The sequence below is a fragment of the Periophthalmus magnuspinnatus genome, chromosome 20, assembly GCF_009829125.3.
Source record: "Periophthalmus magnuspinnatus isolate fPerMag1 chromosome 20, fPerMag1.2.pri, whole genome shotgun sequence".
Classification (NCBI taxonomy): domain Eukaryota; kingdom Metazoa; phylum Chordata; class Actinopteri; order Gobiiformes; family Gobiidae; genus Periophthalmus; species Periophthalmus magnuspinnatus.
The window spans coordinates 24,967,885-24,987,096 of record NC_047145.1 but is presented as its reverse complement, the minus strand read 5'-3'; the positions used below and the strand labels follow the sequence as shown (position 1 = coordinate 24,987,096).

Sequence of the window (19,212 nt, the reverse complement as noted above, 5' to 3'; positions counted from 1 at the left end):
TTAAATAAACCAGATGAGTTTGAGCTCACTTAAGCCTGACTTTCTCCTGTTCCTGTGATCCTTCTGCTCTCCTCACTCCTCCATTGTCTCAGAGCTTCTGTGTTTACGACATGACACAGACCTCTGACACATGTTTGAAATGTTTTGATCTGAAATGTTTTGTCCTTTGGTGAATTAATTTTCTTTTGATAAACAGCTCTAAACTTCAAAACGAGCACAGCGCCTCCTCTGGCTCTCATGTGTCAGTAAATATAAAGTGACAGATGAGTGTATTGTTTCATGTGGGACCTCAGTTCTTCATAAAACCACACACCGCCTTATAGCCATGAGGTAATACAAGGTACAAAAGTACAGCTAATACATACAGCTAAAAGGACAGTGTTAGTGGTTCAAGCTTTACTTGTTATTGAACACACTTCATTTCCATAGTTATCTTCAGTTGCAATAATGTGGCTGGTTTGGACAGGAAAATGGATTACATTGTACTTTACATGAAATATCCAAAGGTGAATTCATACATGTTGAACCTGGTCATTTCTGTCAGTGACTCGACCCAAGAACTCACTGGATCACACATTATAACTATATTAATGTTACCTTCCAGCTCTGTGTTAAATATGACTGTTAATATAAAACATGTTAAACTTCAAAAACTGCTCAGTGTGTCAATCAGCCAGCTACAAGAGCAGCCAACCACAACCACCACTTCCTGCAGCTCAGCGCCTCCACACAAACTGCCATCTCAGAATCACTCCTGATGCCACGTCTGTACCACAGGAACAACCCACTTTCAAACTGTGCATTTAGGCACAACTGTAGGCACTGCTCTGTCTGAGGCTTTGTTAGACTGTAATCTGATCTTTATTTCAACACAATCTAAACAGAAAGAACTGACTGACAACTGAGCTGGAACTTCAACAGGTGAACTGATTTGTGCTGTTAAACAAGTCCCTCTTAAAAAAAAAACCCATTACAGTCAAGCTAGCTAGCATTAGCCAACAGTTTTTCAGTTCGTCTCTCACCTTTTTGTTGAAAATGTAACACCTAAACAGGAGCATGAACCTTCAGATTGATCACAGGCTAGTAGTAGTACTAACACCTCCATGGAGACAAGCAGAAAAGTTCCATAGTGTTCCTTTAAATGACCTTGTTTGGGGTGCAGACTCCGGCTCGCGTGTGTTTTTGTTAACAGTAGGCAGGCCCATGTTACATCTTTGTTTTGTGTCTGCAGTGTTAAAAGCTGACTGCATTTACGCCCCATATTTAAAGAGGATTTAAACAAGATTTAAGCAGTGTTTACATCTCTTTATGAGTTTAAGTAAATGATTCTCTCTGTTTGAGCCCCTCCTTCACTCACAGTTACACAAAGACACAAATACTCATTAAAATAACCACTCTTCTGTCTTTATTTCAGAGCTAATTCTCAGCCAGTGCAGAAATGTCAGCGCTGCACTGGTACAACTAAACCTGCCCTAAATACTATGAACAGTCTCATTTAAAAGGCCCATATTACACTATGACCTCCTCAAAAACACACCTGGAGTTGTGTTTTGCTTCATTCACACATGTTTAAGTAACTACTTTATTATTAGTCTGTGACATCTCCAAAGCTCAAAATGCTCTGTTTGCAGTGTGTTATTGTAATTTATCTCTAAACCAGGACTAAACTTTCTTATTTTTTGATTTCAGGAGGATTGACTACAAACTGAAGCGACAGGACAGCACCAAAACTCTGCTCATCAAAACAGAGCAACTCCTGAGGATCGAAGAGCACGACTTCGCCATGAGACCTGGGTTTGGAGGTACTAAACCAGGACTAAAGCAGGACTAAAGCAGGACTAAAGCAGGACTAAAGCAGGACTAAAGCAGGACTAAACCAGGACTAAAGCAGGACTAAAGCAGGACTAAACCAGGACTAAAGCAGGACTAAAGCAGGACTAAAGCAGGACTAAAGCAGGACTAAAGCAGGACTAAAGCAGGACTAAACCAGGACTAAAGCAGGACTAAAGCAGGACTAAACCAGGACTAAAGCAGGACTAAAGCAGGACTAAAGCAGAACTAAAGCAGGACTAAAGTAGGACTAAAGTAGGACTACATCTGGACTCAATCAGGACTTTAACGTCCAGTTTAAGCATGTCTCACATGTGTGCTGTAGTGGAACACACTGAGCAGCAGTAGATCAGTTGGTGAGTGTTTGTCCTCTGATCTGAAGGTTAGCAGCTTCAATCCAGCTCTTAACCCCCCTGCCTCCAGTGTGTGTGTGTGTGTGTGTGTGTGTGAAGGGGTGTGCCTGTGTGTGTGTAGGGGTGTGTGTGTCTGTGTGTGTATTTGTGTGTGGTTGTATGTGTGTATGTAGTGTGTGTGTGGTGTGATGTAAAGTGCGTTGAAGGCTAAAGGCGTTACGTAAATGTGATATTTAATGGTAGCCATATTTGTGAGTCTGCCCCAGGACAAGTGTGGCTTCAGGAGAATCTTTCCACCATCAGATTTCAGCAAATGAACAACAGTCTTTTTCCATAAATGCAGTTAAAAGCCTTTTTTCAAAATGAGGGATAAAGCCATTGTCTTCTGAGTTCATATTTTCACAGGCCATTAGCATAAAGCACATGAGGCATATGGGCTTTAGTCCCACCTGCACTCGCCCGTCCTCCTAAAGCCGCACAGTAATCACACATCACACCGAGCTTCTACCGTAATAACACACACAGCATTTAAAGTGAAAGTGTATGCACCATAACATAAGCCCAGGACACTCCACACCTCCGTAATCTGAAATAATCCCGTCACTGCGCGATACGAGACCAAACGCCTCTGCCCTACATTCTACAGCTTTGTCTCCACGCAAACAATATGGACAAGACTTTATCCAGAGGTGGACAGCAGCCAAACAATGTACTCAAGTAAAAGTAACGCTACTTCAAAATAATATTACTCAAGTACAAGTATGAAATAGTGGTCCAAGAAATTTCTCAAGTAAGAATAAAATAGTATTTGGGAAAAGTACTACTTAAGTAAGAGTAATTTAAAGAGAAACTGTCAGGACGTAACATCTGATTTATAATTTGAAGGTAAAATAATGTGAAGGATAAAACATGAAATACTGCACAACATCTGCTGTTTTCAGACACAAAAATGAGCCAAACTAAATCATATCTGAAAGGAGCAAGAAACACAAATGTTCACATCATCTCATGTTGTTACATAAAGCTCAAGTACTCACAGTGAGAAGAGGACCCACAACTTTTACTCAAGTAAGAGTACTGTTACTTCAATACACATATTACTAAAGTAGGAGTAAAGTGTGCTGCTAAAAAAGTACTCTGAAAATCACAATTTATTAAAAAAGTTACTCAAGTAAATGTAACTGAGTACTAGCCACCTTTCACTTTCACTATTATTTTAGTTTAATACTGAAAATTAAAGGTGGTCTATGTAACTTTTCTGGTGGAACCTCCTCCTGCTTGTTTCCATGGGTATGTCATTGGTTTAATATTCTTCAGTATGGCATTAAATTTATCTGTCTCACAACAACAGCTGTTTGTGTAAAGACCAGAAACATGCATTCTTAAGGTTAGAGCTCCATAGAGCTGAGCTGTAAGTTGGCCTGGTGATATCACCTGCTTGTCTCCATGGACATATATATTTTAATGCCATACTCTGGAATTTCCCACAGTTATAGTGCACGTTTAATGTTGCTTGGCACCTGGACTGTTTCATTGTGTTCTGTGCACTGGGGGAGGGAATGCTGCCTGTCAGTGTCCACAGTGAGCTTCAGTATTTCACCGTAAAAGTACACACAAAGTACACACAAAGTACACAAGTATTTCATACTGTGCAGGCTGCAACCTCACAGTTACACAGCCTCTTCCACCACAGAGAAGTGTCAACTATAGACTGTAATGTGTGTGTGTGAATATGCGTGTGTGTGTTAATGTGTGCGTGTATGTCTATTTGTGTGCATGTGTGTGTGCATGTGTGTGTGTATATGTGTGTGTCCGTGTGTGTGTGCATGTCTGTATAGGGGTGTGTGTGTGTGGGGGGGGGGGGTGTGGGGGTGTGTGTGCATGTGTGTTGTGCATTTGTGTGCATTTGTGTGTGTTGTGCATTTGTGTGCATGTGTGTGTGTGCATGTGTGTGTTGTGCATTTGTGTGCATGTGTGTGTGTGCATGTGTGTGTGTTGTGTATTTGTCTGCATATGTGTGTGTGTGCGTGTGTGTGTGTGCATGTGTGTGTGTGTGCATGTGTGTGTTGTGCATTTGTGTGCATGTGTGTGTGTGTGCATGTGTGTGTGTTGTGTATTTGTCTGCATATGTGTGTGTGTGCGTGTGTGTGTGTGTGCATGTGTGTGTGTGTGCATGTGTGTGTTGTGCATTTGTGTGCATGTGTGTGTGTTGTGTATTTGTTTGCATAGGGGTGTGTGTGTGTGTGTGCATGTGCATAGGTGTGTGTGTGTCTGTGTGCGTGTGTGTGCTTGTATGTCTGTGTGTGTGTTTCTGTGTGTGTGTCTGTGTGGGATTGTAGAGCTGTAATCTGGATTAGGACCAGGTCTCAGGCAGATGGACTCGTGTCAGGAAAACAATAGACCCCATTCACTGCCCCCAACACCACAGGAATACAGGGGCATGGGAGGGCATCTGACACACAGAGGTACTAACCCCTGCTTCCTCCCTCTCTGCCCCTCCCTTTTCCTCTTTCCATCTCTCTCTCCCCATTTCTCTCCCTCTCCTCTTTCCATTGCTCTCTCTCCGTCTGTCTCCTTCTCTCCCTCTACTCTTTCCATCTCTCTTTCTCTCCGTGTCCCTCTCTCCTTCTCCTCTTTCCATTTCTCTCTCTCTGTCTGTCTCCTTCTCTCTCTCTCCTCTTTCCATCTCTCTCTCTCTGTCTGTGTCCCTCTCTTCAGACTCAAACCTTAAATCTTTTTGTAAACTCATCCCTGAATCCTTTTAAAAAAACATCCGTAAACAGTGATAATCCACAGAGACACGTGTGAGACAGAGACAAACAGAGAGACAGATGTGAGACAGACACAGAGACACGTGTGAGACAGAGACAAACAGAGAGACAGATGTGAGACAGACACAGAGACACGTGTGAGACAGAGACAAACAGAGAGACAGATGTGAGACAGACACAGAGACACGTGTGAGACAGAGACAAACAGAGAGACAGATGTGAGACAGACACAGAGACACGTGTGAGACAGAGACAAACAGAGAGACAGATGTGAGACACAGAGACACATGTGAGACAGAGAGAGACACAGAGACAGATGTGAGACAGACACAGAGACAGAGTCATGTGTGAGACAGAGAGAAACACAGAGACACGTGTGAGACAGACACAGACATGGAGACAAGTGTGAGACAGACACAGAGACACGTGTGAGACAGAGACAAACAGACAGACATGTGAGACAGAGACAGACACAGAGAAACAGAGACAGAGGCACAGAGACAGAGACAGACACAGCTGTGCACAGGACCCAGAGTCCTCATGTGACCCAGGGTCCAGCTCACAGGTTTAACCCAGAGACACTGAAGGACGGGTCAAATACAGAGGACACATTTCCATTTGTGGACAATAAAATGTACCTAAACTTAGATATAACTGTTTTTATTCTTAAGAAAGTATAGACTCCAGCCCCCCACCCCCGTCTCTTTCTCTCTCTTCCCCCCTCCCTCTCTCTCTCATGCCCTCCCTCCTTGTCTCCCTCCGTCTCTCTCCCTCATTCTATCTCTCTCTCTCTCACCCCCTCCCTCCCTCCCCTGTTCTATCTCTCTCTCTTTCTCTCTCTCACCCCCTCCCTCTCTCATGCCCTCCCTCCTTGTCTCCCTCCGTCTCTCTCCCTCACCCCCCTCCCTCCCTCGCTCATTCTCTCTCTTTCCCCCTCTCTCTCACCCCCTCCCTCTCACCCCCTCCCTCTCTCCCTCGTTCTATCTCTCTTTCTCCCTCTCTCACCCCCCTCCCTCTCTTCCTCATTCTCTCTCTCTCTTTCTCTCTCTCTCACCCCCCTCCCTCCCTCTTTCCCTCATTCTCTCTCTCTCTCTCTCACCCCCCTCCTTCCCTCCCTCGTTCTCTCTCTCTCTCTCTCTTTAAGCCCATCAAACGTGACCATATTTGTGGTGAGGGATTACAAACATTTGGGATGAAAGTTTGACCTGAAAAACTTGAGCAACAAAAACAAAATGTGATCATCAAAAAACAATATGGAACAGATATAAATCTGAGCCGCGACGCAGCGGGGTCAGAGGTCAGGAGAGAAGAGGAGAGAGGAGGAGAAGAGGAGAGAGGAAAAGAGGAGAGAAGAGAGGAGGAGAGAAAGGAGGAGAGGAGGAGAGGAGAAGGAGAGGGGAGGAGAGAGTGAGTCAGTGGTTTAGTTTGAGGAAGAACAGACTTCACCAGCACAAATACAAACATGAGGAAACAGCTCTGAGGAGAATAATGAACTTTAGCCACAACTGGAGACTTTGACGTTTCACATTTACTATGTGTCATCTGTCAGTTAGCGTAATGTACAAAACCCACACAATCACCACCACATCCACCACGTGTTCCTGCTCCTCCTACAGGTGTAGCACTACAGTGGAAGTAACTTTTAGTAATAACTTTTAGACCTGGTTTAGTCCTAGATTAGACCTGGAATAGTCCCGTTGTAGACCTGGTTTAGATCTGGTGGGACTAGAAAAGTAGGTGTGAAGTCATATTCATTTTGCTCAGTGAAAGAGTCAGAAATATTTCATGTTAAATGTTAAAAAAGAGAAGGGGTGAGAAGGGAGTAAGAAGGGGTGAGAGCAGAGGATGTGCATTAAAACCTTAGTCCTGGTTTAGTTTATGGTATGTTCTGCTTTTATTTGAACAGGGACAGTGTACGACATTACATTGACCTTAAAAGAACAGGAAAGATATTTAGTGCCAGGTTATAGCTAAAGTACTCATTTCCACCTGTCGTCCCTGGACAGGCTGTTTAGTTAAAATAAGTTTGGTGTAGAATAGATGGATGAAAGACCTGTAAACATATGGTACATACATTTACATTTATTGTGCATCTTGAGAAAAAAAGAGTGTTTTGACTAATAGTTTACGTCGTACTTTGGTTTGGCCTCTTTCTTGCTAGAGTCTGGACAGGAGTTTGTTTATGAACTGCAAAAATCAAATGAGTTTTGTCCCTCGCTGCGTCCTGTCTGTAATGAACAAGAAAGAAACACTGTGGAAAATCCAGCTCTGAGAAGTGGGGAGAGCTGGAATGTCCAACCAACAGCTGAGGTCAGAGCTCCCAGACCAAACTGGAGCTAAACCAGGACTGGACCAGGACTGGACCAGGACTGGACCAGGACTGGACCAGGACTGGACCTGAATGGGACTTTAAGAGCAGGTTTCTTGTTTTCCACTCAGACAGGAAGAAATCAATAACAAAAGTGCCAAGACTTTACCAAATGGAGTTTGACTGAAGCCACAGAGAGTTATTTCTTCTGGTTCGGAAAAACAACTTTTTTAACATGAGAAAACTACAAATGAGGCTGCATGTTTTTTTTGTGTGTACAATTAAATCGCATTTTGCTGGATGAGAACCTTAAGGAAGCATCTACCTTGTACCAATCAAAAAGTTTAGATGAGAACCGTGTGGAAACTACTGAATGTGACCCAGACACTTGATTTGACCACTTTAAGGTTAAGGCATAGTTTATTGTCCCACAGGGAAATGTCTCCTCTGCATTTGACCCGTCCTTCAGTGTCTCTGGGTTAAACCTGTCAGGAGCAGTGGGACCATCTCCAGATCTGGGTCTGGTCAGGACGACCTCAGCTGGAGGATTTGACCCATTGTGCATGTTTTGGGTTGATGGAGGAAACTTCAAGAAGCCGACACAGACACAGAGAGAACATGCAAACTCCACACAGACACAGAGAGAACATGCAAACTCCACACAGAAAGGCCCGGGAATCAAACCCAGAACCTCCTTGCTGTGAGGCGTGGGCACTAGCTACTGAGCTAGCATGCCACAGTTCTCTTCAGTTAAATGAAAACCACACAAATGCAAAATTGTCTCATGAATCTTCGCTCTTGGTGTTTATTATAAACAATAAAATGTGTTTACAAGAGGCGTGAACTCAACAATACAGAAAAATATGAAAAGCAGAGTTCATCTGAGGACACACAGACCACTGACCAACTCTACAAGTAATATTTAACATACTGTGGCAGAGTGGTTATTGTGCCTTCTCCTCTCAGTCAGGAGGTTGTGGGTTAGACTCCATCTCTCTCGCTGGACCATCACCTCCTCTTTAAAGGGCAGTGTCTGTGGACTTGAATAGTTCCTGGAGCACAGAGGTAGGTGATAATTTAGGCGAAGGGGAAATCCTAAAATTAGTCGGTGTTTCAGAAAATAGACTGCACCGACGTCATAACGAGAGGTTTAGATGGAAACTAAAACAGAGAAAAAGACGTGGGTTTGGGAAAAGTAGGTTAAGTGTGGGGTCTAGAACGCTCAGGAAATACCAACAGAACAGAACTAAACCAAGACTAAAACAAGACTAAAACAGGACTGAACCAGAAATGAACCAGGACTAAATCAGGACTAAAATAGGTATTTCGCCCTCTCACTGTGTTTCATTTGTTGTTCCTCAGCTTCTGCGATCCCTGTGGGCATCGATGTTCAGGTGGAGAGCATCGACAGCATCTCTGAGGTCAACATGGTGAGAATGTGCATACCTTTACACAGCACACTGCTCTAGAACCTCCCAAATGACCACAACCAGACCTGCTCTAGAACCTCCCAAATGACCACAACCAAACCTGCTCTAGAACCTCCCAAATGACCACAACCAGACCTGCTCTAGAACCTCCCAAATGACCACAACCAAACCTGCTCTAGAACCTCCCAAATGACCACAACCAGACCTGCTCTAGAACCTCCCAAATGACCACAACCAAACCTGCTCTAGAACCTCCCAAATGACCACAACCAGACCTGCTCTAGAACCTCCCAAATGACCACAACCAGACCTGCTCTAGAACCTCCCAAATGACCACAACCAGACGTGCTCTAGAACCTCCCAAATGACCACAACCAGACGTGCTCTAGAACCTCCCAAATGACCACAACCAGACCTGCTCTAGAACCTCCCTGACTACAATGGTCAGGAGAATAATGTCTGCCCCTGTCTGCTCAGGACTTCACCATGACCCTGTACCTGCGTCACTACTGGAAGGACGAGCGCCTGTCGTTTCCATCCCATAATAACCAGAGCAGGACCTTTGACTCTAGGCTCGTCAAGAAGATCTGGGTTCCCGATGTCTTCTTCGTCCACTCCAAACGCTCCTTCATCCACGACACCACCATGGAAAACATCATGCTCCGAGTGTATCCTGACGGAAACATCCTCTACAGCGTCAGGTAAGGACCAAGGAACCAGGACTCGACCAGGACTGAATCAGGACTAAACCAGGACCGAACCAGGACCGAACCAGGACCGAACCAGGACCGAACCAGGACCGAACCAGGACCGAACCAGGACAGAACCAGGACTAAACCAGGACTGAACCAGGACTAAACCAGAACTGAACCAGGACTAAACCAGGACTGAACCAGGACCGAACCAGGACCGAACCAGGACTGAACCAGGACTGAACCAGGACTAAACCAGGACTAAACCAGGACTGAACCAGGACTGAACCAGGACTAAACCAGGACTGAACCAGGACTGAACAAAGAATAAACCTGGAATAAACCAGCACAGATTGAGGACTAAACAAGAACTGAACCAGAACTACACCAGGACTAAACCATGACTGAACCAGGACTGAACCAGGACTGAACCAGGACTGAACCAGGACTGAACCAGGACTAAACCAGGACTAAACCTGGACTAAACAAGGATTAAACCAAGACCAAACTAGGACTGAACCGGGATTGAACCAGGACTAACCCAGGATTGAAACAGGACTGAACTAGGAATTAACCCAGAACGGAACCAGGACTAAACCAGGACTAAATTAGGACTGAACCAGAACTGACCTTTCAAAGCGGACCTATAGTGTAAAATGTGCTCTCAGATCTTTTAAGCGTGGCAAAGCTATTGCCCCTCACCATTTATTCAGCCAAAGTTGTTTTTGATATGGGAAAAGGTGAAAGCTGTAATGTTCTGATTAATCAGGCCTCAAATACCAGACAATACAGGATTACTCAAAGAGCTCTATACTGCCCCTCTGTGTACATGAATGAATGTGTTTGTATATGTTTATTGTTGTTCCAGAGTCACAGTGACTGCGCTCTGCTCCATGGACTTCAGCAGGTTTCCTCTAGACACTCAGAACTGTTCTCTGGAGCTGGAGAGCTGTGAGCCCCTCTGTATATTACATTTATGTACATGGAGGACTTTTATAAACATACTAATACTCGTATATGTGCCCCAGACGCGTACAACGAGAACGACCTAATGCTCTACTGGAAAAATGGAAACGACTCCCTCAGAACAGACGAGATGGCTCTGTCTCAGTTCTTCATCGAGCACTTCCAGGCCTCCAGCGGACTGGCCTTCTACAGCAGCACCGGTCTGACCCCTGCTCTCTCTGTTCAGACCACTAGAGCACACTGTCCCTTTAACAGACCTGTCCTCCTCTGTGTGCTGTGTGCTTCCTGCTAGACTGTACTACTGTAACTGTCCTGTGTACTGTGTGTTCTGTCTCACTGTGTGTATTCTGTGTCTCATGTCCCAGGCCGGTACCTCACACTATAACTGCCCTGTACTCTGTCTTCTCTGCATCTTCTGCTCCAGGTTGGTACAATCGTCTGTTCATAAGCTTCCTTTTGAGGAGGCACATCTTCTTCTTCATGCTGCAGACATACTTCCCGACCATGCTCATGGTGGTGCTGTCCTGGGTGTCCTTCTGGATCGACCGCAGGGCCGTGCCCGCGCGGGTATCTCTAGGTAACACTATACTACTATATACACTATACAAAAACTGTGCTAGATATGGGCAGGACTGGGTATCACTGGGTACTATTATACTACTATATATACTAGAAAATCACTGGGTAATAACTACCTGTAATATACTGTACTATATACACTTAGGCCAGGTATCACTGGTTCTGTGTGTGCCACAGGTATCACCACTGTCCTCACCATGTCCACCATCATCACTGGAGTCTCCTCCTCCATGCCTCAGGTCTGTACTTCTACCACTGCCAGTACTACTACTACAACAACTACTACTACTACTACTACTGCTAATACTTCTACTACTGCTATTACATCTACTACTGCTACTACTCCTTGTCACATTCCTTCTCCTCTGTGTGCTGTTCAGGTGTCGTATGTGAAGGCCGTGGACATATATCTGTGGGTGAGCTTCCTCTTCGTCTTCCTCTCTGTGATCGAGTACGCAGCTGTAAACTACTGCACCACCCTTGAGGAGTGGAGGAAGATGAAGAAGGGCAAGGTACTACTTATAACACTTTTACTTCTATACAACTATTACTACAATTTCTGATATTGCAACTACTATAAACTATATTATTACTACTGCTGCAGCTCATGCTACTACTAATACTGCTCTCACTTGTACAACTATAAATACTTGAACCATTACGCCTGTTCCAACAGTCAGTAAAAGTGTAATATGGAAATGAGAGCACTCTCAGTACAACTGCTACACACTGCCCTCTACTGGCAGTTCTGTCAACACACATGTCTCCAACACTTGTGCAGCTCACATGTGTGTGTGCTGCTGCTGCTTCATGTGAGGCCTTCATCTCTGAGGCTTCTGTGTTTGACACATTCACACTGGTGTGAAACAGACAAAGTTAAACCCATGTTTCATGTTTCAGTACGTTACATATGATCCTTGTTTAAATCAGTTAAGTATCAGTTTGTGAACTTAAAATTATTGTGTAAGTTAGACAGGCTTTGGTCCTTATTTTAAACAAAATTGTAAACATATTTTGAATACCTACACGTCCTTTCTGCTTTTCTCTCCTCTCCCATCCTTTTCTCCCTTCTCTTCTCTCTCTTCTTTCTCTCTCATCTCTCTCTTTCTCCCTCTTTCTCTCTCATTACTCTCTATTTCTCCCTCTTTCCCTCTCATCTCTCTCTTCCTCTCTCTTTCTCTCTCATCTCTCTCTTCCTCTCTCTTTCTCTCATCTCTCTCTTTCTCCCTCTTTCTCTCTCATCACTCTCTCTTCCTCCCTCTTTCTCTATCATCTCTCTCTTTCTCTCCCATCACTCTCTCTTTCTCCCTCTTTCTCTCTCATCTCTTTCTCTTCTTCCCTCTTTCTCTCTCATCTCTCTCTTCCTCCCTCTTTCTCTCTCATCACTCTCTCTTCCTCCCTCTTTCTCTCTCATCACTCTCTCTTCCTCCCTCTTTCTCTCTCATCTCTTTCTCTTCCTCCCTCTTTCTCTCTCATCACTCTCTCTTCCTCCCTCTTTCTCTATCATCTCTCTCTTTCTCTCCCATCACTCTCTCTTTCTCCCTCTTTCTCTCTCATCTCTTTCTCTTCTTCCCTCTTTCTCTCTCATCTCTCTCTCTTCCTCCCTCTTTCTCTCTCATCACTCTCTCTTCCTCCCTCTTTCTCTCTCGTCACTCTCTCTTCCTCCCTCTTTCTCTATCATCTCTCTCTTTCTCTCCCATCACTCTCTCTTTCTCCCTCTTTCTCTCTCATCTCTTTCTCTTCTTCCCTCTTTCTCTCTCATCTCTCTCTCTTCCTCCCTCTTTCTCTCTCATCACTCTCTCTGTTCCTCCCTCTTTCTCTCTCATCACTCTCTCTTCCTCCCTCTTTCTCTCTCATCTCTTTCTCTTCCTCCCTCTTTCTCTCTCATCACTCTCTCTTCCTCCCTCTTTCTCTATCATCTCTCTCTTTCTCTCCCATCACTCTCTTTCTCCCTCTTTCTCTCTCATCTCTTTCTCTTCTTCCCTCTTTCTCTCTCATCTCTCTCTCTTCCCCCCTCTTTCTCTCTCATCACTCTCTCTTCCTCCCTCTTTCTCTCTCATCACTCTCTCTTCCTCCCTCTTTCTCTCTCATCTCTTTCTCTTCCTCCCTCTTTCTCTCTCATCACTCTCTCTTCCTCCCTCTTTCTCTCATCTTTCTCTTTCTCCCTCTTTCTCTCTCATCACTCTCTCTTCCTCCCTCTTTCTCTCTCATCACTCTCTCTTCCTCCCTCTTTCTCTATCATCTCTCTCTTTCTCTCTCTTCTCTTTCTCTTCCTCCCTCTTTCTCTCTCATCTCTTTCTCTTCCTCCCTCTTTCTCTCTCATCTCTCTCTCTTCCTACCTCTTTCTCTTCCTCCCTCTTTCTCTCTCAGTTACCTTCGGGGTACGATGCCAGTCAGGCCATGGCGTTCGATGGCTGTTTCCACGACAACGACATGGAGCTGACTGCGTTCCCCAGACTCCCTGTGGGGTTGACCTCTGACCCCCTGGACCCTCTAGATCCCCTGGACCCCCTGGTGTCCGCGGCCCACAGCCCTGTTCTCCGGGAGGCGTCGGAGGGCACGCGGCTCAGGAGACAGCGCTCGGTGAAAGAGAACGTGGATCTGATCGTCAGTAACAGTTATCTGATCGACTCATACTCCAGACTGGCCTTTCCTCTGTCCTACCTGCTCTTCAACATCGTCTACTGGAGCCTGTACTCATGAGACTCAGCAAAAAAGGGCTCAAAAGTATCGGAAATCAGATACTAATCCATTCTAAGACTAGTATCGAAACTAGAGACTCGTTGTTCGCAGGTATCGATACTAAAAAAGTCCCATTGACAGGACAGAACTGAACCTTTCCTGAATATGTTTATAATGATGTTGAATTGAAGTATAAGACACATAGACTAGTACACACCATGGACCACTATGAACCTACTGCACACTGAGGGATTACACACATGGAATACAACACAAAGTACAAGTTGTCCCTCGCTATATCACGGTTCACCTTTCATGGTCTTGCTGTTTCGTGGATTTTTTTGTTTGTTCAGTTTTCCATGCATTTACAGCGTATGAACTGCATTGTGTTCTGCGTCCTGATTGGCTGTTGGACTGTAGACCATTGTCCATCAGTCTCCTCCGTGCCGTGTCTCCTGTACAGGACAGACAAATTTACATAAATGTTGGATCACAGTGTGACTCTGAGGTGCTGTGTGTTTGCAAGTGTTTCTCTGCACGGAGAGGCGCCTCTGCAGATACCGCTGGAACAGAGACACGTGAACAACACATTTAAAGAGATCATCAAGGAAGAGGGATATAATATACGAAGGTTTGAACAAGAGAGAAATGTGAGAAAATGTTAATGCCTGTGTGACAAAAGTGTATAAAGTGTGTGGTGAGGGGTTTTACAGCTGCAAAACATAGAGAATAATTGATAAAAAATAAAGCTGATACTTCGTGGATTTCGCCTATTGCGGGTTATTTTTAGAACGTAACCCCTGAGATAAACCAGGGACCACTATACTACCATTTAATGTGCAAAATCACAGTATATTGTCTAAAGAAATTGTAGTATCAGAATCGGTACTGAGTACTGAGTCTGTTCCTGAGTATCAAAGTGAAGTTTGATAATACTAGTACAGTAAGTTCAGAAGTGTTTCGTAAATGTCTGACTGAGATATGGGCAGGTCAAATGTCTCTAGTGAATGTGCAGATGTTGTGTTGTGTCAGATGCCCTCCCAGATGATGGGGGGTGGTTGGTGAAATACAGAGGGAGAATGGAGCTTGTCACCGATGGAAGTGATCAGGAAAACATTTGTGATTTGACTTTTGGAGATTTCTTATAATGGAACCAGAAAACAATGAACAATGAACATTCACAGACTTTATGTTTAAAATCTCCCTGTGTCACTGTGGCAGAGTGGTTATCCTGTTTCCTCCCTGTCACCAGGAGGTTGTGGGTTAGACTCCTGATCTCTCTGAGTAGAGTGTGCATGTTCTCCCTGTGTTACTGTGGCAGAGTGGTTATCCTGTGCTCCTCTCAGCGAGGAGGTTGTGGGTTAGACTCCCCTCTCTCCTGTGTATATGGTCTGTATCATGGTGAACACTCCAATAACGTTACATGCCTAAAACCTCAAATTGGGGTCAAATGTGCATTTGCCCAGTGGTGGATGAAGCATATTTCTTATTTCAAAGTGTCTTGTGTCACTGTAGTGTCCTTTATGGATCACAATTATGTGAGGTGTTTTATTCACAATATTATATTTTATTTTTTGTCAAACTGGTGGATGAAAGAATAAAAACTGCACACATTGTGGAGGTCATATTTTGGCCTAAAATACTGTCTAAAAATCTAAAAACAACAACAACAAAAAAACAAAATAAAAAAAACATTAGGCTAATTTAGACTAGTCTAAATATGTACACTAAACACTGAGCAAAACCCGAACTAAACCTGTATTAGACCAGCACTCGAGCAAGACCAAAGCAGGTCTACACCGAAAGTAAAGTGGACTCAAAGCAGGTCCTGAATACACAAACCACTCCATTGGGTTCACTAAACCTTATACTGCACTTCACAAATTGACTGGATTCGCACATTAAAACTAAAATATATCCAGAAAGAACATATTTTATCCACTTTTCTATTAAAAGATGATATAACATCCTACTTTTTCTAAATGAATGTTTTAACTGTATTTCTTGCACGTGATTTTATGTTTGGATGAGAATCCTGAATCATCTATGATAAAGTCTCCAGCTCCTGGAGACTTTTATTCTTTCTTTCTTTCTTTCTTCTTCTTCTTTATTTATTTATTCATCATTTATTTATGTATTTATTTATTTTTCTGTGTGCGTTATGTTACCAAAAGCTGTTTCAAAATACGCGATTCTGTCATTTGCACGTTCACATTTCTGAGCTCGTTTCCATGGCAGCAGCGGGACACGTTACACGTTAGACTTTACCGTGGACAGATCGGACACACGGACAAGGCTCAAACTCCGCCGTGGAGCCCAAGTTTCGCCCTCCCGAGGCATCCTCCCTCTGGGGACCGGACACAGGTGAGTGTGACGTGATATAAGGCGAAACCTGCGTAAAAAGAAATCCATTTTAAAAGTGTCTAAAGTGAAGCTGTGTTGAACATGTTGTGCTGTGTCCTGAGCACGTGCTAGCGGTTAGCCAGAGCTGTGTTTATGTTTGATTAGCCACAGCATTAAAACGTTAAAACAACGCAACAAAGTCTTTTTTCAACCAAAACTTCACTGCCGATTATAAATGTATTAACTGAGCATCTTAAATTAAGATTCGGACAGGAAAATATGTTTTTTACTGATTAAATGAAAAAGTAAAAGTGCGTTTATGAAAGAAAAGAAGCGCTCTGCTAATCCTACGTCATAACCGTGAGCACGGTGCGTGTGCGCGTGTGGTTTGTGTGGCACACATGGTCCACATGGTTGGACTGATTATGATGTGTTTCTCAAATTGTGGTCCGAGATCCTTCAGGTGGCACTGGGACAACTCTAAAGTTTGTGGGTTTGACTCATTTACACTTACACATTTTATCCACTTCATCCTCCTTTGGATCATTTCTAGTTTAAAACTACAGTGGAAGCACACACACACACACACACACAGTCCCATTTGAGCTCATTCTCATGTATTACTGTCATTAACCCTTTGGTGCCCTGTGTGACCTCAGCCTGACCCCAGCCTGACCTCACCGTGACCTCATGATGTCACATCCGAACCTGCTCTGTCCAGATCTATACGCATCTACAGAGGTCCAGCATGCAGCTCTGGTCATTCCCTACTACTACAACTACCCCTACCAGGTACTACTTTTACTACTACCCCTACCAGGTACTACTACTACTGCTACTATTACTCCTACCAGATACTACTACTAGTGCTCCTACCAGATACTACCATTATTACTATTACCTCTACCAGCTACTACTTCTCAATTCAATTTATTTTTGTAAAGCCCAAAGTCTCAACAGCAGTCGCCTCTTAGGGCTGAACATGAGAACTGATGTAACCAACAGAAAGTTAGAAAATCAACAATGAAACAGAAACAGACAAGAAAATTAATCAACAGAAAACAAGAAAGTGGAGAACTGTACTTAGACCCTCAAAAACTCAACTAAGGGCGAGAGCCACTCAACTAAGGGCCAGAGCCCCTCAACTAAGGGCCAGAACCCCTCAACTAAGGGCCAGAGCCCACTCAACTAAGGGCCAGAGCCACTCAACTAAGGGCCAGAGCCCCTCAACTAAGGGCCAGAGCCCCTCAACTAAGGGCCAGAGCCCACTCAACTAAGGGCCAGAGCCACTCAAGTAAGGGCCAGAGCCACTCAACTAAGGGCCAGAGCCCACTCAACTAAGGGACAGAGGGAGGTCCACCAACAGCAGGACGAGCCAGGCACTGGGCCATCCACCCAGGCGAAGGAGGGTAGAGTCCAGATCCACAGAACAGGATCAGGGCACAGCAAGGCATCTAGGGCCCAGTCATCACTGGGCGGTCAGCGGCCAGGCATCTGAAACAGTTGCACTCCCCAGAAGGGAGTGGGACAGGGGACAACATGTGAATAGCAATGTATGAACTCTAGGTGAACTGAAACTTATACTACTTCTTCTACCCATGCCTGCTACTAGAACTGCTACTATCACTACTACCCACACTAACTCTTGCCCATATCAGGTAATACTGCTACTGCTACTACTACCACTACTACTTATACCATGAACATACCATGTTCTACTACAACTAGAACTACTTTTACTATTACTACTACTACTACTACTACTACTACCACTACCACTACCACTACTATTATTATTATCCATTCCATGGAATGAAATACAAGTATTTGACACCACTGCACACTCACTGCTTATGATAGGATGATGATAAAGTTTCATCATTGTGTCCACATTCTGTTGCTTGCGCTCAGCTCAGAGCAAACAGGACTGTGTCACTGTTACCCCAGCATAGACTGTTACACCACTGTCACTGTTACACCAGCTGAGTTTGCATAAAAGCTGAAGCAGCTGTAGGTAGCGTGGCCGAGCGGTCTAAGGCGCTGGATTAAGGCTCCAGTCTCTTCGGGGGCGTGGGTTCGAATCCCACCGCTGCCAGATGTTTTTTTAACTCTTTTATCCATTGTAGATAATTATGAGTAAACAATGATAGGTGATAGAGTTTAGGGCTTTACTTTGACGAGAAAAACAAGGGTAAAGATCAAAATACATTAACTTATTCTTGCATATTTATCTCACTCAAATACCAGTCAGTTTTGTTTAACAAACTTAACAAATGTTCAGTCAATCCAATGAATACTGATACAACTTTAAAGAGCCAATATTAATCTTTTCTGATCTATGTTATAATATTGTTTCCTCATCACAAACAGACCTGGAGTTGTGTTTTGTTTCATTCACACATGTTTAACACACAAACCCTGCATATTAAGGCTTTCTCTCACACAGAAAATACTCTGTTCTACCTTGTGATGTCATGTGGTAATACAAGAAGAACCCCACTGTGTTTTTAAACTCCATACACCTTCACTAGAATCATTTGGATAATTTCAGCCCTTCTCAATCTACTGAATAAAAGGTAAAACAAAAGGTAAAAGTAGCTACTAACTTGAAAACTATTGCTTCATGACATCGCAAGGTGGAGCAGAGCATTTTGAGCTTTGGAGACTAATAATGTGTTACTCAAACATGTCTTAATGAAGCAAAACACAACTCTAGTTTTTTTTTTTGTAATAAAGGAGCTTGAAGGACACTTGATATAATTATTCTTGCATATATACCATTAATACATTAGTACATACAAAACGTTAGAGCATAGTTTTAGTAATGAGTGGTCAGTGTGTTGATACAGCACTCAGACAGTAGGGGGTGCTGGTACTCCTTTAGCATGTGGGGGGTAGTGAAAGCTCAAAGCTGAAGCAGTTTTAGGATTTTCAACAGATGATGGGAGTTTAAAAAGAGGAGGGACAGAGGGGCATGTGCCCGGCTTCCGCGCTGCTCTGTGATTGGCCGATCTGCTCAAACCTTGGCCTAACTAGGGCTGCAGAGTGGGGCCGAGCGGGGGAGGGGGGTGAGTGGCAGAGACATGTGAGCTCAGGGTTATTCTGGTCTGAGGGGGTCCGAGGGGGAAGCGAGGGGGTGCGAGACAGAGGGTAGGGGCAGGCTCTTCCTCCTCCATGTGCTCGCTCTCTCTCTCTCTCTCTCTCTCTCTCTCTCCACCTCCACTTCACACGAGGCTCACTCCTCAGTCGGTTCTGTTC

At 44.1% G+C, this 19,212-nt stretch overlaps 1 protein-coding gene and 1 non-coding gene across 2 annotated transcripts in view; both read left to right on the top strand.

Annotated features, from left to right (window-relative positions):
• The window catches only part of LOC117388294 (gamma-aminobutyric acid receptor subunit rho-3-like), an 18,062-nt gene extending 4,430 nt beyond the window's left edge, over positions 1-13,632 (top strand). The window contains exons 2-10 of the mRNA XM_033985808.1: positions 1,690-1,802; positions 8,625-8,692; positions 9,170-9,393; positions 10,253-10,335; positions 10,413-10,550; positions 10,775-10,927; positions 11,107-11,168; positions 11,310-11,441; positions 13,300-13,632. Of these exons, the coding sequence (XP_033841699.1) occupies positions 1,690-1,802; positions 8,625-8,692; positions 9,170-9,393; positions 10,253-10,335; positions 10,413-10,550; positions 10,775-10,927; positions 11,107-11,168; positions 11,310-11,441; positions 13,300-13,632 (1,306 nt within the window). The remainder of the gene's footprint in view (positions 1-1,689; positions 1,803-8,624; positions 8,693-9,169; positions 9,394-10,252; positions 10,336-10,412; positions 10,551-10,774; positions 10,928-11,106; positions 11,169-11,309; positions 11,442-13,299) is intronic.
• A 4,335-nt stretch (positions 13,633-17,967) lies between these two features.
• trnal-aag (transfer RNA leucine (anticodon AAG)) lies at positions 17,968-18,049 on the top strand. Its single transcript has one exon. It is a non-coding gene; the product is annotated as a tRNA-Leu (tRNA).
• The last annotated feature ends 1,163 nt before the right edge of the window (positions 18,050-19,212 follow it).